Raw genomic sequence first — 18,115 nt, 5'->3', positions numbered from 1 at the left:
ACACTATTTAAAGAAAGAAAACAAACAATATTTGTTTGAAAATACGACAACATAATATTTATAACACTCAGCTTCCAAGCAAAAAATTACTAGACATGCCAAATAGCAGGAAAATGTGCTCCAGAATCAGGAGAAAAAGTAATCAATAGAAACAAACTTAGAAATTACAGGGTTAATGAGACTAGAAAATGATAACATTAAAAGAGCTATTATAACTGTGTACAAGTATCTAAGGTAAAATGTAAAGTGTAGGATATTTTTAAAAAATCAAATAGTTTATTTTCAGACCGCAATGAAATCAAACTAGAAATGAATATTTATTATTTATTATTATTTATTTAGAAATAAATAAATAACTAGAATGATGCCTGGAAAATATCCAAATACTCAAATTCTAAATAACACACTAACCCAAGAGTCAAAATGAAATTAAAAAGGAAATCAGAAAAATCTTTCAAATGAATGAAAATAAAAGCATATGTATCAAATTTTCTGGGATGCAGCTGGAGCATCTATAGGGAAATCGACAGCACTAAATGGTTACAATAGAAAGAAAAAAGATCTTAAGTCAGCGACCTTAGGTTCCACATTAAGAAACTTGACAAACAAAAGAAAACTGAACCCAAAGTAAACAAAAGAAATAAAGTCAGATGGCATACCACAAACAATGGGGGAATCAAATTAAACAAAACTTTAAAATCCTACCAAATGTAATGGGATGCTGGGTCACACCCTCTTGCCGATTATGCTCTTCTTTCCTGTCTACTTCCAATGTGGTCTACTGCCTAGGAAAAAGGCTTCAATAACTAGGCTTACTTTTAAAACTATATAACAGAAATCTTGGGATTCACTATGCACCATTTCTAGTGAGGCCAAGAATACAATTCACACATCCTTTAGTTATTATCACAATGCTAGAAAATGTAACTTCACCTAAAAGGCCATAAATAGACATCAGGAAGCCTAGACTGCTTACCAAAGGGAAGTGGAAAAGCATTCAAAACAAAACTACCCAGCCCCTTACTAACAAGATCATCAGAGGACCCTCCGAGTTTACGCTGATATTATGTCATTGAAGCAGTCATTTAAAAACAAGCAGAGACAGACTCAGCCTGTTCTTTCAAGCTTTGCAGAAGAAGCACTGCAATTTCCAAGAGCAACACCATCAAGGGCAATGAGAAGACCTCACCGCTAGCATAGCCCACGTACACACAAGGATCCAGAGGCAGTGTGTACACAATGCACCCTTATGAGGGGACACAGTATTTGCACACAGGCATTATTTACCTGGGCTTTCCTGGTAGCTCAGACGGTAAAGACTCTGCCTGCAATTCAGGAGATCCAGGTTCAATCCCTAGATTGGGAAGATCCCCTGCAGAAGAGAATGGCAGTCCACTCCAGTATTCCTGCCTGGAGAATTCCTTGGATAGAGGAGCCCGGCAGGCTACATTCCATGGGTTGCAAAGAGCAACTACATATAATTTACCTATGCTCTCACCACTCTAGACCATGCCGTCCTCAAAGTCAGAGACCAGATCTTAGTCACCTTTGTATCCCTAAACCCTAGCATGCTGCAATCATTTAATAAGTGTCCTTTAAAAGTCAAGCGGGAACCCTCTAGAAACCTAAAGGGTTGTCGAAAGCACCCAATGTGATAGCCTTGAGATTTAGAACACAAAACAAGGCTTCAGATCCAAGTCGAAACTAAAGAACACAGGCTTACTATCTCTTTCCTGAGTTCAATTCAACTTTTGAAACATTTTAAAAATGAATTTGTTTCCAGCCTTCAGTGAGTATTTGGGTGGGACTGGGTTTTATCTGAACTAGTCTGCCCATCCTTTTCCCACGGTGTTCTGGAAGAAAGCAGAGTGGTGACTCACACCTGGCACTATTCTTAGTTCCTATGTACTGACAGCAGACTGAATTCCAAAAGAGAGGCATTTACTGAATACAAAGGATTAAATTCTGGATGTCCTGGCCCTAAAATGTGGTTCATGTTATAAACTTTCCAACATGATGCTAAATTAGCTGCATTTGGTTCCAGATGGTTAATGCCTAGTGAGTGGAAAGGTGACTTCCAGTGGAAATTGCCTCAATTCTTACTTTATGTCACTTCAGAATTATTCCCTGAGTTTACCTCACACCCACCCTCATCTCCTACCTCCTTCCTTGGCTCCAGCTTTTTGAATTTCAGGCTCTTGAAAACAGTGCTTGCAGGATGGCCCAACTATGAAAATAGTCCTTTCTGGCCACACCTCCTGGATGGAGACTCAAGGACTTTTCTATTGGAAACTGCAGAGCAAGGACCTAGGAAGTGCAGAAAACCCACAGAAGAGAAACGTGATTGGAATCAGGATGAGCTATGTTAACAAGAAAAGATAATGAATCCACAGGAATGTCATAATTCACTATGTTCTTCTCATTCCACCCCAACACACAAGCACCCATATACACACATGTACACACAACACACACTTCAGTGCGTTTGTCCAATACCCTTTTCACATAGTCCTCTGACTTCCACTCCCTTAACAAGTTGTTGTTCAGTCGCTTAGTTCTGTCCAACCCTTTGCAACCCCTTGGACTGCAGCACACCAGGCTTCCCTGTCCTTCATCATCTCCCAGAGTTTGCTCAAACTCATGTCCATGAGTCAGTGAAGGGCATCACCCTTTATGAGTGCTTGCTCTTTTTTTTATATTTTCTTACTGTTGTCACCTTGCCTTCATAGAGCCACTGGATTACTTCAGTGCAGCCTCAGGCTGCCATGGCACTTCCTTCTGTCTTTGAAACACAAACTCCCTGAATCATACTTCCTTCATTATTTCCACTTAAACTCCACACCCTGGGGAACCTGTCATCTACCCCTAGAAGACAGAAATCACGGATATCTAAATTATTCTACATAGTGCCTAGCAAGGAAGCAAATCCAAGTGCAGGCTTAGTATCACCATTTTTGTTCTCTGATTATAGTGGTGAGGATAATGATCTCATCCACTTTAATTTGCACCTTCTTGAGAAGTCAGGCTCACCAGTGAGTTGCTCAAAAACTGCAGCATCAATGGATCTGAAAGTGCTAAGAAAAGGTGAAAGGGCTGGCGCTATAAAGGCAAGGTGGTAACAATAAAAGAAAATAGAACAAGAGCAAACACTCATAAAGGGAGCTGAAACTCAGGAAGGTAGGACGATGTAGCAAAAATGTAGAAAGGGCAAAGACTTCGGGTTTGGGAGCAGTTAGGTCTGGGCTAGACGCCGTATTTGGTCACGTACTAACTGCCTAATCTTGAGCGAGTTGCTTAACTTCACTGAGCTCCAACTTCCTAAGTTTAGAAAGATGTTCACATGCTCACCTTAGAGGATTTTCTTGAACGTAAGGTGAGATAACCTTTAAGGTTTTTGGCTCATGTCAGTTCTCTTCCCTCTCAGAAAAAAGAATTCATGGTGATAATTTCCAACAGCACCCACAAAGTTGGTCCTGTCTGTTATCAATGCATTTTCAGAGGCTCATATTAAGTTTCTCATTTGTATGTGTTTTACTATTGTCTCATGAAGATGCCCATGTTTTCTGCAATTGCCAGCTTCAAGGGGAAGATACATGTTAGTGCCTACACGTGACTGAGTCTGAACCATCATATCCACCAAAATATACAAACTGAAAAAGACCTCACATTTTTAAAGGGTGGGACTCAAAGTTAAGATGTTCTTGTCTTTATTCCCAGAGCAATTTGGCTGCCTTTTACCTAGAACATAGATCGCTGTATTATATTATCTCTTTATGCCTCTAGATCTTTTCTAGGCTATGAGAGCCAACATAGCAAAATCTAGATGTTGTTTCTCTTTGCCTTGCCACCTAGAATGAAGCCTGTCATTCATATCATATTAATAGGGCTGAACTGAGCCATTCATCTTCTGAATCGGCAGTGTTTTTTTGGTACATATTCACATTTTATAATTCCCCCAGCAGCATTTCCTAGGGCCTCAGAAGATTCAAGCATTGAAGACATGTTGTCTTCACCGTTTAAGAACTGACTGTTCAGGTGATCAAAAAGTACAAACTTTCAGCTATAAAATAATATAAAATAAATAAATCCTGGGAATGTAATGTACAGCATGGTGACTATAGTTCATGCTGTGCTAAGCTGCTTCCATTGTGTCCAACTCTTTGTGACCCTATGGACTATAGCCCACCAAGCTCCTCTGTCCATGGATTCTCCAGGCAAGAATACTGGAGGGGGTTGACATGCCCTCCTCCAGGGGATCTTTCTGACCCGGGAATCAAACTCGCATCTCTTATGTCTCCTGCATTGGCAGGCAGGTTCTTTTACCACTAGTACCACCTGGGAAGCTCCAACCATAGTTGATACTGCATTGTAAATAAGAGTAGATCTTAAAACTTCTACTCACCCCCCAAAAAAAACTACATGAAGTGATGGATGTGAACTATACTTACTCTGGTGATCATTTCCCAATATATATATACACTGAATCATTATGTTGTATACCTAAAATTAATATAATATTATATATCAATTTTTAAGTTAGAAACAAGTATAAAAAAATAAAACAGACTGTTTAAAAACAGCTTTGTTTTGTTTTTTGAAAGCTAATATTTAATCAAAGGAGAGAGGATAAAAGATGTCAAAGAAATGCCTGGGACTAGCCTTAAATTGCTGTATGCTTTTTCTTTTTCTGCCATAACCTTGGGCAACTTGCCCATGCCCACATCCAGGGTTCAGTGCCACCTTGCCCAAGGTGTGCACAAGGAGTGTTTGATGGGTGCCTGGAGGGCTCTGTACTGAGCAGCTCAGATGTGAGGGTGACCACAGGCTGTGGGTGGTAGCAGGACCATCTGCCTCAGGTGATAAAGTCAATGGTGATGACTAAGCTAGGGTAGAAGCATCTCTCAATCTCTGAGTTCCTCCTCTGCTCTGACACATCTCTTTCTCTTCAGAGGAAATAGGAACAAGTTCAGGCAAGGGTCCCTGAGGAGGGAACCCTCTTTTATTATTTAACTCATTCATTACCAGACTCTCTTGAAGAAAGTGAGGTCTACCAGGTCTGAAAACACAAATGAGCTCACATTTAGAAAAATATTTAAGTGAGGTCCACAATCAGTTGTTAGGAGGAAGTCAAGAAGTTGGGGGCAAGTACCTAGATTTTAAGGCAGATTCCATCGAAAGAATGGCCTTTGGGTGCAGACACTCTGCTGTCCCTTAACATCTCATATATATACTAACTGCCTAGTCTTTGGTAGACAAAAACCAGGCACCATAGGTACAGTGATCCTCATGGCTCCCAAACACTGAGGCCACGTTTTAACTGTCACTAACTCTCAGGTATGGTGTTTTGTACCTGACTGAGTGCATGACTTCTGAGCTGGGGCAACCTCATTATCTTATAGATGAGGAAACCAAGGCAAAAACCTCACATGGCTCAACACTGTTTGTAGGCAAAGTTGCAATTCCATGAGAGGCAAGGCCATTAAAGTGCTTTGTTAGATGATCGCCGGGGCCCCAGTGCAAGCCAGGATCCTGACTTGGGTGGGGTTTATAAATCACATCATCTAGATATAACTTAGCAAATGATTTTTAAACTAGAGTACATCTAGTTTTTTTCTCTAAAGAATACAGAATATTCTCTAGAGAATAAGTCTAATTCATCCTATGCTAACTGTAGTGAAAGTAAAGGTAATGGTGGTGATTGCAGTGGAAATAATTATAATTTATTAAGTACTTACTATATGCCAAGCATCCTGCTGAGTATTAAACATGTCTTATGTCTTTGTTCAGCCCAACTGCCAGAATCCTCCTTCACACTTAATCCTTGGCCCTGCAAAAGTTGGCACTAATAAATGGCTTTAGTCTCTCCGTGTGCTCACATACTGTGCCCAGATCAAATCCTTTCTCAATTCTGAATGTGGTATGTGTGGTGTTAAGTGGGCATTTAAGAGACAAGTATCTCGGGAAATAAAACCCACAGAAGGTGAAGGTTAATTCTTAATCTCTGATCTGGAACCAACCCATTTGATAGTGACTTATAATTATATATTTCGTGTTGCTCAAACATGTCACAAGATAGATTGCAGGGTGGAGTGGGAGGGGTACCTTCCAGTCCATTCCTTTGAAATGTTTCTATGTTATCACAAAACAAGAAGATCTGTAAAGTAAAGGGGTTAGAAATGCCTGGCTTCCTGTGGACAGATGCCAGGTGAAGGAAATAAACAGATATAGTTCCCACTGGATACAAATGCCCTAAAAAAAAAAAAAAAAGTGTTTCCTACCATGCTGCCAAGAGAATGCCTGCTGCTTACAACATAAATTCAAGGGGAGAAGAAAGAAGACAGAGTAGTGTTTGGGGAAGATGGAAAGTGGAAAATAAGAAAAAGACACATTCCAATTTTGTTGATAAAGCATAAACTCTTACAACTGAGTCAAGTGACAGCCCTAACTCTTAAACAAATGAAAACCTAGCCAACCTGCCAGTTCAATGGAGCCCATGGTGCTATTCCTTAACATGTCAAGAGAGGCTGAGAGTTACAGAATGCCAGAACAGGACAGGTTTTCAGAGACATTTAGTCTGGAGATCACAATTGGCAGCTCCCACACATTGTCTTCTTGGGTTTTCCCAGGATTAACTTAGATGGCATTTTAACATCGTTTTAATTAATTGTCAATATTTTAAAAATTAAAAGTCTTCGCGTAAGAATTCAGATCACTAGTACCTCTAAAATTTGAGAAAACAAGCAAACACTGGATCTACATTTTCACCTACCAACCACTCAGCCCCCACTCCACCCCTCATAGAGTCTACACTATCCACATTGTTGCCCCAGGCTGAGGCTAGTGTCATCAGACAAAAATCCTTGGAATGGCATTTTGTTACCTGGCTGATCCCCTTAAGCCCTTCAGTGCATATTCCCTGAGCTGGGGCAATGCCATTATCTTATAGATGAGAGGAAACCAAGGCAAAACCTCCCAGGCTCACCACTACCTGTAGACAGAGCCCCAATAACATGGGCAAGGCCACTGGCAGAAGATCCAGTTGATGTCTCTTGCCAGTTCCCCAAAGGAATTCTATGGCCATGCCTTACTAGTGGGTCATCAAAGCTCTATTCCCTCAAATATCTTTCCATGTATCAGACTCTTGTTTATCATTAGAGACTCAGATTAGTTCTATATCCATTGCCCAGGCCCAAAAGTGTCAGACTGTAAAGTCATTCAGGGGAAGGCCAATGTTAAAGTCCCCTTTTTGGTGCCATGACATATCATGAGCTCAGAATAAATCTGGGGTTTGAAGAGGATAAGCAATTTGTCCTCAGATACATAGGTGATTATGCTCATAACATAATTGGAAAAAAAAAGTTAAAAGTAGATTGAGTGTATAAGAAACACTCAGACTGATAAACTATCAAATAAGTAGCAGTGAAAACTATCTCAGTGACAAATGTAGCTCTTACCAGGCCAACCCTTACTCCAGAAGTAGGACTGTCTGATCAATGTGGCTTGTAAGATATCAGAAGGATTCCCAAGGCCTAGATACCTTCTCTGCCATCTGCCAAGGTGTCAAAAAGTCCACTATATAAATCTGTTTGCATTAAGGCTTTTTCTGTTGAAATGCAACAGCCCTTTCCCTCTCCTCCCCAAGAGCCAGTGCTACGCTATGCCTAGTTGCTCAGTCGTGTCCGACTCTTTGCAACCCCATGGACTGTAGCCCGCCAGGCTCCTCTGTCCATGGGGATTCTCTAGGCAAGAATACTGGAGTGGGTTGCCATGCCCTCCTCCAGGGGATCTCCCCAACCCAGGGATTGAACCCAGGTCTCCCACATTTTCAGGCAAATTTTTACAGTCTGAGGCACCAGGGAAGCCCGAGAGCCAGCATATAAGGCAATTCTTAGAGGTTTGTACAGCTTCAGTTAACTCATCAACTTTTCTGTCTGATGCATTTATCCTGGAACACCTGCATAAGTTGTGACAGAGTTAAATAAGGGTAAGCTTCAGAAGAAGGGACAGGTCTGAACATCTAAGTGATCGGGAGTAGGCACATTGGTTAAGTGCAAGGTCAGCTAGGGCCAAGAAGCCTGGGTTCAATTCTGCTACCTACTGAGTGCTCTTTGACTAAATATTTACCCTCTGTGCCTCCCTTTTTTTTTTTTTTTTTCATTTAGATAGAGAATGGTGTTAACAATGCCCTCAATGGGGCATTAGAGAATCAAATAAGTCAATAAATAGCAGGCATTCAAAACCGTGCCTGACACAAAGTGAGCCCTATATAAGCATTGACTTCTGTCATTATCAGGAGAGGATGGCATGAAATTTGACCCTGAAAGGGACTGCTCCAGTTTTACCACTGCTGTCTCCTTTCCCAGTTTACTGATGACTGTAGGCTAGTGGACGGCAGAGCTAGGGCTTCCTATCCAGGGGTTCTGCCTCCACGGAACTTAGTGATGAGGAGGGAAGGAAGGGTTGTGGGAGACCCAAGAGAAACCGAGAGCGAGCTTCAGCCTCTCTCCCTTCTAGGGATAACGGGATCAAGGCCCTCGGGGACTACTCCCCCAAATTAATTCCTGGTCCCCACTTTCGAGTGGGCTTGATGTCTCAAGAACGCCTGGTTCCGACACACACCCACACCCCCGCGCCGGGGCGTACCCTCCAAGTCTGGCACAGCGCGGCAACTCTGCCCCGTTGGGAGGACGAGTCAACAGCGGGGTGGACGGGAAAAGTGACACAATCGGGCCGGCGCCCTCCGCGCCAGCCTCCCACGCAGCGCAGGGCGGGCCGAAGCCTCTCAAGGAGTGCGGGTCCGAGTCCGGCGGCCGCGGTCTCCGGGGCACGCACGCACCCGCACGCCCGGCACGCCTGCCGCCCCGCGGCGCGAGGGCCGGACGCGGGCACTTTTCAGCAACGCGGCGGCCGCGCGGTTGCCGGGCCCAGCTCCTAAGACCGCCGCCGTCGCCTCCGCCCCCCAGAGCTGGATGACGGAGTCTTGAAAGACTTTCACCAAATATGGGCTGGGGCTGGAAACGTCCTGCGGCGCGCGCCGCCGGAAACCTCTAGTCCTGGCAACCGCGGTGACTCCGGGTGCGCGGGCCGGGCAGCCGGCAGGGGGCAGCGGGCGGCAGGCGGCCGGGCGCTTACCGGTGCTCGGCCCAGGATCTCTCCCGCCCCCATACCACTCTTGCCGCGCCGCCCCTGCCCGCTGTCTCCGCAGAGGCGCGGGGGACAGCCGAGGCCTTCCCAGCACCATTGGCACTCAGTTCCTGCCCTCACCCCTGCTCTCCGACTCTCCCTGCGATCTCTCGGGGTGGGGTGGGCGGTGGGGAGAGATCGAATAGCCGTAAAGCCGGCCTTTCGCTGTCACCTTGAGTTGTTCTGTTCCTTCAGGTGGCTATTAAAAGTGGAGTTGTGAGACCACCGAGTACCTAACTGTGAGGACAGATGCAAGCACACACACAGCTCTTACAGGCACTTTTGTCGTCCAAGGCGGTGGTTCTCCGGGTGTGATTCCCCGAACCAGCGGGGTCACATCACCTCGAGACTTCTTTGAAACTAATTAGAACTAATTAGAAACTAAGAAACTTCTTAGAACTAATAACAAATTCTGGGGTGGGGCCAGTTGGATCGGTCGTTTAACCAGCCCTCCAGGTGAGTCTGATGCAGGCCAAAGTTGGAGAACCACTGGTCTAGGGCTAGGAAACCGGAGTCGCCAGATTTAGGGTGATTATTATTCTCAGTTGCCGCCAGACAGTGAACCCTTCTTTTGGTGACCTAAAATTCCCTGGCATCCGCGGGCGAGAGACGTTCCCATCGCTCAGTCCAAAGCCAGGAGCGGAGAAGACAAGCAGCCCCTTCTCCGCGCCCTGCAGCCCAAGGAAACAAGGCGGCCCGTTATTCACTCTTGGGGCTCCCGGAGAGGGAGGGGGGGGAGGAAAGAGAGCAAAAGAGCCATGCAAAGGAGGACCGGAGGACACTCACCCATAAACGTTTGCACAGTTACCCTTCAATCTGTCAACGTGAGCTGCTCTGCAGCTCTCAGCAGAGGAGGCGAGAAGGCAACCGGACGTTTGGGGTTTCTGGACCTTCCTGGAACAGGACTTGAGGAGCTGCTATTCCTCTTGTCTGATGCTGTCGTTTACTAGCAGTCACACCAGGACATAGTGTAGGGAAAGGCTGTGCACATAGGTTACTCCTGTCTCTCCGGCTCCCCAGTCCTGGCCCTGCTTGCTCCGGCTTCCCACCCACTCCCACAACACACCCCCTGCTTTAAATGGGCAGCTGACGGTGAGGTTCTGTAAGCTTCTCCTCTGAGGCAAACTCATCCTCCAAGATTCCCCAGATGAAGTCCAGAAACAAACCCACACACTCTTGTTAGAAAACTTTAATCTGATTTTTAATGGAATCTCTGGAATGGTGTGTTTGGGAATGCTGTGCTGCACATTGCATCTTTCTGAGCTCTCCCTTGCCCCCACCCCCTATACAACTTCCATAAAGGAACAAGGTGTATACATGAGCCAGTTGGATCATCTGTCCTAATTTCATTTTTAAATTATGATAGACAGATTGCATGAAAAACAAGGAATTCCAAAGAATTTCCTGCCCTGGGAACAGAAGTTAAGTCTATATTTAACAACATTTGAAGCTGTCAAGAATGCTTTGTGGTTGGATAACAGAGGCAGAAAAATGTTAAAAACGCAGGCTACTGCTATACCCAAATATGGAAATATTGTTACGTCTGGTGTCTGATTCACCATCTGGAAATACTTACAACCATGAAGTCAAATAGAAAAGACGCCGCAACAGAAGCCAGGAACGCTCCTCTCCATTCTCTCTCCACCGCCTCCTCCCACCCTGTGCTGCATCTACTCCTAGTCACTTCATTATGGAGGAAACAATACTGAAACTCTACTACAGGAAAAAACAAAAACGTTTTCTAAGTAATAACTGGTGAGTTGACTTGGATAGGGCCCAGAAAACCTGACAGTTTATTGTCTTGAAAAGTAAGACCCCCTCCCAACTAAACCTTAAAGATCCCATTCCCTCTAGTAAAAGCCTCTTAGACTTCTGGAAGAGCACTTTTGAATGAATGAAACTTAACTCTTTCCTGCCACAGTTCTCTGCATTGGAGAATGTTTTCATTGCAGTAGGTCTTTATTGTGTTTATCAGTCATTCACGGAAAGTTACACTGAAGGCCTCCTTAAGCCAGACAGCTCAGTCATTTAGACTGAACAGCCCTAAACATTACAAAGGACAAAAATTTCTCCTACAGCACATATACATGAGAAACTGGCATAATTACTGTGTATGTTTTTATGAAAATTACACAAGAATTGTAGTTTTGAAACTTTGAGGGAACATTTGTCAAGCACACTAATGGTTTTTGAAGTTCAAATAATTTGCTTTGTAAGGGGTCTTCTATTGAATGTGTTGCTGGTAGCAAAAGACCTTAAAATTGCCAACTTTTTTTTTTTTTACTACAAAATATTACATCCTAAGACTCTAATTTCTCTGTACTTAGAGGGCAAAGCATTGCAATTCACTTGAAATGGGAGGCTTCTAAGTGGTCCCAGGAAAGGGGTTAAAACCGCCTGCAAAACTTTCCGTGTCAAGGAGTCTGTTTTCTCCAGAGATCCATTGGGCACAATGGTGCTGGAATCTGGTTTGATTTTGCTGTATATGCAGGTAATGATCTCAATACAAATCACTTCACGGTAGTCCTCTACGCTTCTGGCTGGCTGCTTAGTTAGCGTCGCCTCCCGCCTGCGGAGGGAGACTGGAAGGGCTTACCCGGTCTCCTGCATCCGTGAGGAAGTGTAAGACAGCCTGCCGGAGAACTCCCTGCGTTCGTTTCCTCTCCGACTTCCAACCCAGGCAGTGGGTTGGAACTTAAGTGGGAACCTCCAAAAACAAACAAGTACGACGTACCAAAGGGGGGGGGGGGGAGGGGCGGAAGGGGGGAGGCCTCTGTCTGGGAATCTGCCAGACAATGGGGGAAGTAGATTTTTCCCCCCTTCTCATTCATAAATGCCACTGCGGGTATTAGTTTGCAATATATTTAACTTGGCTAATAAACACCATGCCAAAGCTTTGGGACTTGATCAGAGCACGCCTCTATGAAATCCTCAAATAGAGTCCTGGCTCCCAGACACTCCCCCTCCTCGTTCGCCTTTCTCAATAGATAACTTGATTCTCACCTTCGCTGTAAACAGGCAAACGGCTCGCTGCCTTCCCGGGTGAGGGCTTCCAAGGCTGCGGGGTCAACTTGGCATCACCAAACAAAACGACTTTTGTCCCTCCCTCCAGGTCCTCCCACCCTCCCAGTCCAGGCAAAGTTCTGAACTCGCCCCCCTCAGCCCTTCCACCACCATCACCATCATCACGCCAAGAAGAGCCCTCCCCAACAGAAGTCGTTATTTAAAGTGGAAAAAACGGAAGATTGTTTTCTTGACGGGTCCAGGACAAAAAAAAAAAAAAAAGTGCAACGGAGCCAGGGGAGGCGCTTGGCAGGAGCCCGCGCCAACCAGCATTCCTGAGATGTTTGAGAATTCTGGAACGCACAGACAGAGCCGACGTCACTGCAACACGCGGCGCCGCGACCGGCCCGTATAAAAGGCGGGCTCTGGGCGCTGGGGCAGACCGCGAGCGAGAGCGCCCCCGAGCAGCACCCGCGCCCTCCGCTACTCCTCGGCCAGGACCTCGGGAGAAGGACGCCCGCAAACCGCTCGCCGGCCCGGCCCTCGCCTCCCTGCCGCCCGGCCCACTACCCCAGCCGCGCCGGCTCGCCCGCTGCGCTCTGGTGTGTTGGCATCTTTGCCTCTGCGCTCGCCCGGACCACTCCTGCGCGCCACGATGAGCTCCCGCACCGCCAGGACGCTCGCCCTCGCCGTCACCCTTCTCCACTTGGCCAGGCTGGTGAGTTCTTAGGCCACCGCTTCCCCGTCCGCTCTCACAGCCCCTTCCTCTTTCCCCGGAAGACCCGCGGTCGGAAAAGCTAGACTCCAAAGTTCGGGGGGCGTTTCGGGATAGCTCTTTCTTTAAGCCCGCCCTGAAGACCTGCCGGGGGCCTCCTGGCGTTCGCCGCTGCCCGGGACGGCCGGGCTGGACGGGATCAGAAAGCCCCCTCCCCGGCCGCCCGGGTCAGACACCCGCGTCCCTTCTTGGGGCGCCTCTCCTGCGTACCCCCGCGGAGCCTCACGCGTTTCCTCACCCCCTTCCAGGCTCTCTCCACCTGCCCCGCCGCCTGCCACTGCCCCCTGGAGGCTCCCAAGTGCGCCCCCGGAGTCGGGCTGGTCCGGGACGCCTGCGGCTGCTGTAAGGTCTGCGCCAAGCAGCTCAACGAGGACTGCAGCAAAATGCAGCCCTGCGACCACACCAAGGGGCTGGAATGCAACTTCGGCGCCAGCTCCACCGCTCAGAAGGGGATCTGCAGAGGTAAGAGGCTTGCGGTTTGGCCCCTTTTAAAAAAAAGAATAGTCCCCGAAGTCCAGAAGTTTAGTAATTTTGAGACCATGTATGGTGATGCTTTGTTGTTGGTAGCTTGGCAGAAAGGCTCATGATTTCAGCAGTCTGGAATGCAATTCAGTGTGTCTGGGCCCAACGAAAAGCGCATACGGAAAAGTGATTCCTGACTAACTTATTGTTCTGGTCTGGAGTCTCCGGGGAATTGTAGGAAACTTTACCATAAATTGAATTAAGCAGCAGAAAATATGTATGAGTTTCAGGCCGTAGTTCAGAATCTCACCTTTATCCACCCCTTCCTTTCTTTTTCGGTGCTCTTTGCAGCTCAGTCGGAGGGCAGACCCTGTGAATATAACTCCAGAATCTACCAGAATGGGGAAAGTTTCCAGCCCAACTGTAAACATCAGTGCACATGTATCGATGGCGCCGTGGGCTGCATTCCTCTGTGCCCTCAAGAACTCTCTCTCCCCAACTTGGGCTGCCCCAACCCCCGGCTGGTCAAAGTTACCGGACAGTGCTGTGAGGAGTGGGTCTGCGACGACGACGGTGCCAAGGACCCTGTGGACGACAGGGAGGGCCTCCTGGGCAAGGAGCTGGCCTTCGATGCCTCGGAGGTGGAGTTAACGAGAAACAATGAATTAATTGCAGTTGGAAAAGGCGGCTTCCTGAAGCGGCTCCCGGGTAAGTTAAAGACTGCGACCTTGCCCTGAACCCTATGCCTAGTCTGAAGCTTTAGAGAAATGAGAACTTGGATTTGTTTGTGTCCCTGTGTTTCTGAGAACTCTTGCCTCTTGTTTGTCTGTCTAGTTTTTGGAATGGAACCTCGCATTCTTTACAACCCTTCTTCACATGGCCAGAAATGTATCGTCCAAACAACTTCGTGGTCCCAGTGCTCAAAGACCTGTGGAACTGGTATCTCCACACGCGTTACCAATGACAACCCTGAATGCCGCCTGGTGAAAGAAACCCGGATCTGTGAAGTGCGGCCTTGTGGACAGTCGGCGTACGGCAGCCTGAAAGTAAGTGCCTGCGGTGCTGTGGTGTAGACTGGTCCCCTGGGTGTAGACTGGGTGAGAAGGGACCTTCTCTTCCGAGAAAGAGAAAACACTAACTTCCCTTCTCTTTTCTTACAGAAGGGCAAGAAATGCAGCAAGACCAAGAAATCCCCCGAACCGGTGCACTTTACTTACGCTGGATGTTCGAGTGTGAAGAAATACCGACCCAAGTATTGCGGGTCCTGCGTGGACGGCCGCTGCTGCACGCCTCAGCAGACCAGGACTGTGAAGATGCGGTTCCGCTGCGAAGACGGCGAAATGTTTTCCAAGAACGTCATGATGATACAGTCCTGCAGATGCAACTACAACTGCCCGCATGCCAACGAGGCCGCCTTCCCCTTCTACAGGCTGTTCAATGACATTCACAAGTTTAGGGACTAAATGCCACTCGGGTTTCCAGCACAAGGGTGGACAAAATGGGGAGAGAAGAGTGTCAGAATCACAGAGGCATGGGTGGGGGCGGCGGGGTGAAGGGACTTACGGTAGGAGGGAGGCATTGCTCATTCTTGAGTAGTATTAAGGTATTTCGAAACTGCTAGGTGTGCTGGTGCACATGGACACTAACGCAGCTGCGATTGGAGAATACTTCGCTTCATAATATTGGAGCACACGTTACCGCTTCATTTTGGAGCTTGTGGTGTTGATGACGTTCTGTTTTCTGTTTGTAAATTATTTGGTAAGCGTATTTTTCTCTAGGCTTTTTTCCTTTCGGTTTTACAGTTGTAAAAGGTCATTAAGATTAGTTGGTCAGTTGAAACCTTCATCCTTTGACAGAAGTAAATGGGAAGGGGGTCCCTTTCTGAAGGTGACACTCTGTGAGTGTCCGTGAGAGGCAGCTATCTGCACTCTAAATTGCAAACAGAAATCAGGTGTTTTAAGACTGAATGTTTTTATTTATCAAAATGTAGCTTTCGGGGAGGGAGGGGAAATGTAATACTGGAATAATTTGTAAATGATTTTAATTTTATATTCAGTGAAAAGAATTTATTTATGGAATTAATCATTTAATAAAGAAATATTTACCTAATATCTGAGTGTATGGCATTCAGTATTTTAGAGAATGTTCAGAGCCATTGGGGACAATCTAGCTTATGCATTCAATCACTGAAACAAGATTTACTGAGTGAGCCAGGAACTGTTCTAGTGCTTGGGATAGAGCAGGGAACTAACTTACAAAAATCTAACAATGATTGCTTTTATAAATTCAGTAGAGAAAAACCTTGGCATTTAAAGTAATCTCTTTTAAAAACACATATTGAACCCTAGCCCTTGTACAAGCACAAGAAGATTCGGATCTGAAGTTAAGTTTGTGATTTAAATAATAATGCTTTATTTTCATAAGAATTCAAAGTCTAAGGGCCAAGCTCCATCACCTAAGCTCTTTGAGGTGGGTAGAGTCATTTGCCATTTTAATCACTTTTTAACTGTGCACGTCCCTTTAGAGAGGAGAGAAACTTTAATGAAAACAGTCCATAACTCAGGCTGCCCACATCTAAATCCATGGGCAAGATTTAAATATGGTTGGATGATGTGTTATCAGGTCACCTGTTCACATTTTTCTAGTATCGTTCCTAAAACCTGCGAGAATGACTCAAAAATTCACCCATGGTTGGGATCAGAGAAAAAAATCTTACAGTCTACAGAAGTCAGTTTGTTTTCATTGAATGAATTTGAAGCACTGACTTGTGTTAATCCTAATAAGCCGATGATTAGGTAAACATGCTGTTAAATGCAAAGGAATGCAAGGAATTTCAAGTACTTTTCCAATAGCGTGAGGAGCATTCTACCCCACTCCCTTTCCTTTTTATAATATACAATATATTGAGGCAGGAGGGAGCAGTTAGATAGAACTGGCTATCTAGAGGGTCAGAGGCTAGATGCAGTGCATTCCTAAAAGAACCTGAATTGTAGGTCTAGGAGAGGTTGAGAAGGCTGCATCAATGTTTGTGAAAATGCTGGTAGCTAGTTTTAGAAGACTCACATCTTGAGAAAACACTGACAATAAATGTTTTATAGAGAGGTTTCCCTTTCATCAAGCTTCTTGGCTCCTGTTCAAATCCATAGTGAAATATTTCGGTCTTCACTTAGTTAAGAGAGTACTTGAATCTTTAGGCAACAGGAGAAGGTGCTTTAAAAGGGGAGCCGCTTCTGGGATCTTGTGAGTTTTCAAAATAGTTTAATATTGATGCTCCATTAAGACCTACAGAAAAACACTGCCTGAGCACCTGAGTGCCTTACTGAAATTCATAACGTTTCAAGTAAATGTGATAGCAAAAATCTGTGGACAAAGGCCTTCACTCTTTTGACTCTTTTGACAATGTCTTACCTTAAATATTATAAATTTTGCCTACTGAGTAGTCAGATTTTCTTGCCTGAGGCATCCAAATTTTAAGGTGTTTGGAAATTTGAACACCACCTGTCTCAGTCTTGGATGCAGTTAAACTTAGTGCAACAGAACATGTAAAACATAATAAAGTTGTGAGGATTTTTGGTGCAATATTGTTAAACAGACATCTGAACCTCTAGGCAAACTTTATGCATTCCCAGGCACCAATCCTGGTATTGTCTTCCAATATTAGAGCCCAGCAAATTGCTTTTTACAAGAAGATCAAGGAGCAATATTTTATAGACCCTTTAAGTATGTAGGGAGGTAATATTTGTCCTGTGCTGTGCTTAGTCGCTCAGTCGTGTCTGATTCTCTGCAACCCCATGGATTGTAGCCCTCCAGGCTCCGCTATCCATGGGGATTCCCTGGGCAAGAATACTAGCGTGGGCTGCCATGCTTTTCTCCAGGGGGTCTTCCCAACCCAGGGGTGGAACCCAGGTCTCCCGCATTGCAGGCAGATTCTTTGCCATCTGAACCGCCAGGCAAGCCCAGTATTTGTCCATTGAAGTTCAAATGTGAAACATATCTAGCATGGGAAAATACTAGATCTTTGATCATTAAACTTATCATAAGAAATACACTAAATGATACACAAGTGCTGATTCAATGAGTACTTAATTTAAAAAAAACGCCAATAGACACAAAATATTTGATTTGGCCATAGAAAAAGAGGGAGAGTGAAGCATTAAAAGTAATTGAGAATGAAATTATGCAATTTAGAACATATCAGTTTTATCTAGGTCTAAAATGGAATACTGCCTATGTCAAATATTGAGAAAATAAAAAACCTTGCATTGCAAATGTGAAATAGAACATATATGTACCCTCTACACATGGGTTTCCCTGGTAGCTCAGTCGGTAAAGAAACTGACTGCAGTTCAGGAGACCCAGGTTCAATCTCTGGGTCAGGAAGATCCTCTGGAGAAGAAATGGTAACCAACTCTAGTATTCTTGCTGGAGAATTCCATGCACAGAGGAGCCTGGCAGGCTACAGACCATGGGGTCTACTAAACCACCACCACATGTGGTAAAGATGTTATATTGTAACCACTTTCCAATCTAAAAGATTCTGATGTTCTTGAGCTGTTTTCTTGTTTTGTTTTTGATAGAGATGTAAACCTTGAAAATTATAAAGTGATCCCAGAATCCTAGGAATTTAGTGAATCTTAAGAAATATTCTTTGGGACATTTAGCAGGCAAAAGGAGAAGAAGGTGGCAGAGGAT

At 45.3% G+C, this 18,115-nt stretch overlaps 1 protein-coding gene and 1 long non-coding RNA gene across 11 annotated transcripts in view; one reads left to right on the top strand and one right to left on the bottom strand.

Annotated features, from left to right (window-relative positions):
• Positions 1–12,369, bottom strand: part of LOC122677811 — a 118,571-nt gene extending 106,202 nt beyond the window's left edge. For 2 of the 10 annotated variants that reach the window (XR_006335921.1, XR_006335922.1), the window contains exon 1: positions 9,970–11,770. This is a non-coding gene — a long non-coding RNA (uncharacterized LOC122677811). Of the gene's footprint in view, positions 1–2,161; positions 2,308–4,448; positions 4,484–5,735; positions 7,737–9,969; positions 11,771–12,186 lie in introns of those variants that run through there. The other 8 variants (XR_006335926.1, XR_006335930.1, XR_006335924.1 and 5 more) reach the window with 8 other exon arrangements.
• A 244-nt stretch (positions 12,370–12,613) lies between these two features.
• Positions 12,614–15,532, top strand: CCN1 (cellular communication network factor 1). Its single transcript, XM_043878072.1, has 5 exons — positions 12,614–12,904; positions 13,210–13,423; positions 13,775–14,131; positions 14,258–14,469; positions 14,584–15,532. Exons 1-5 carry the CDS (start codon positions 12,842–12,844, stop codon positions 14,884–14,886), a joined length of 1,149 nt encoding a protein of 382 aa, XP_043734007.1. The 5' UTR covers positions 12,614–12,841; the 3' UTR covers positions 14,887–15,532.
• The last annotated feature ends 2,583 nt before the right edge of the window (positions 15,533–18,115 follow it).

Source organism: Cervus elaphus, chromosome 20 (genome assembly GCF_910594005.1).
Source record: "Cervus elaphus chromosome 20, mCerEla1.1, whole genome shotgun sequence".
NCBI lineage: Eukaryota > Metazoa > Chordata > Mammalia > Artiodactyla > Cervidae > Cervus > Cervus elaphus.
The sequence above is the reverse complement of the archived record's forward strand: the minus strand, read 5'-3'. Positions and strand labels throughout refer to the sequence as shown.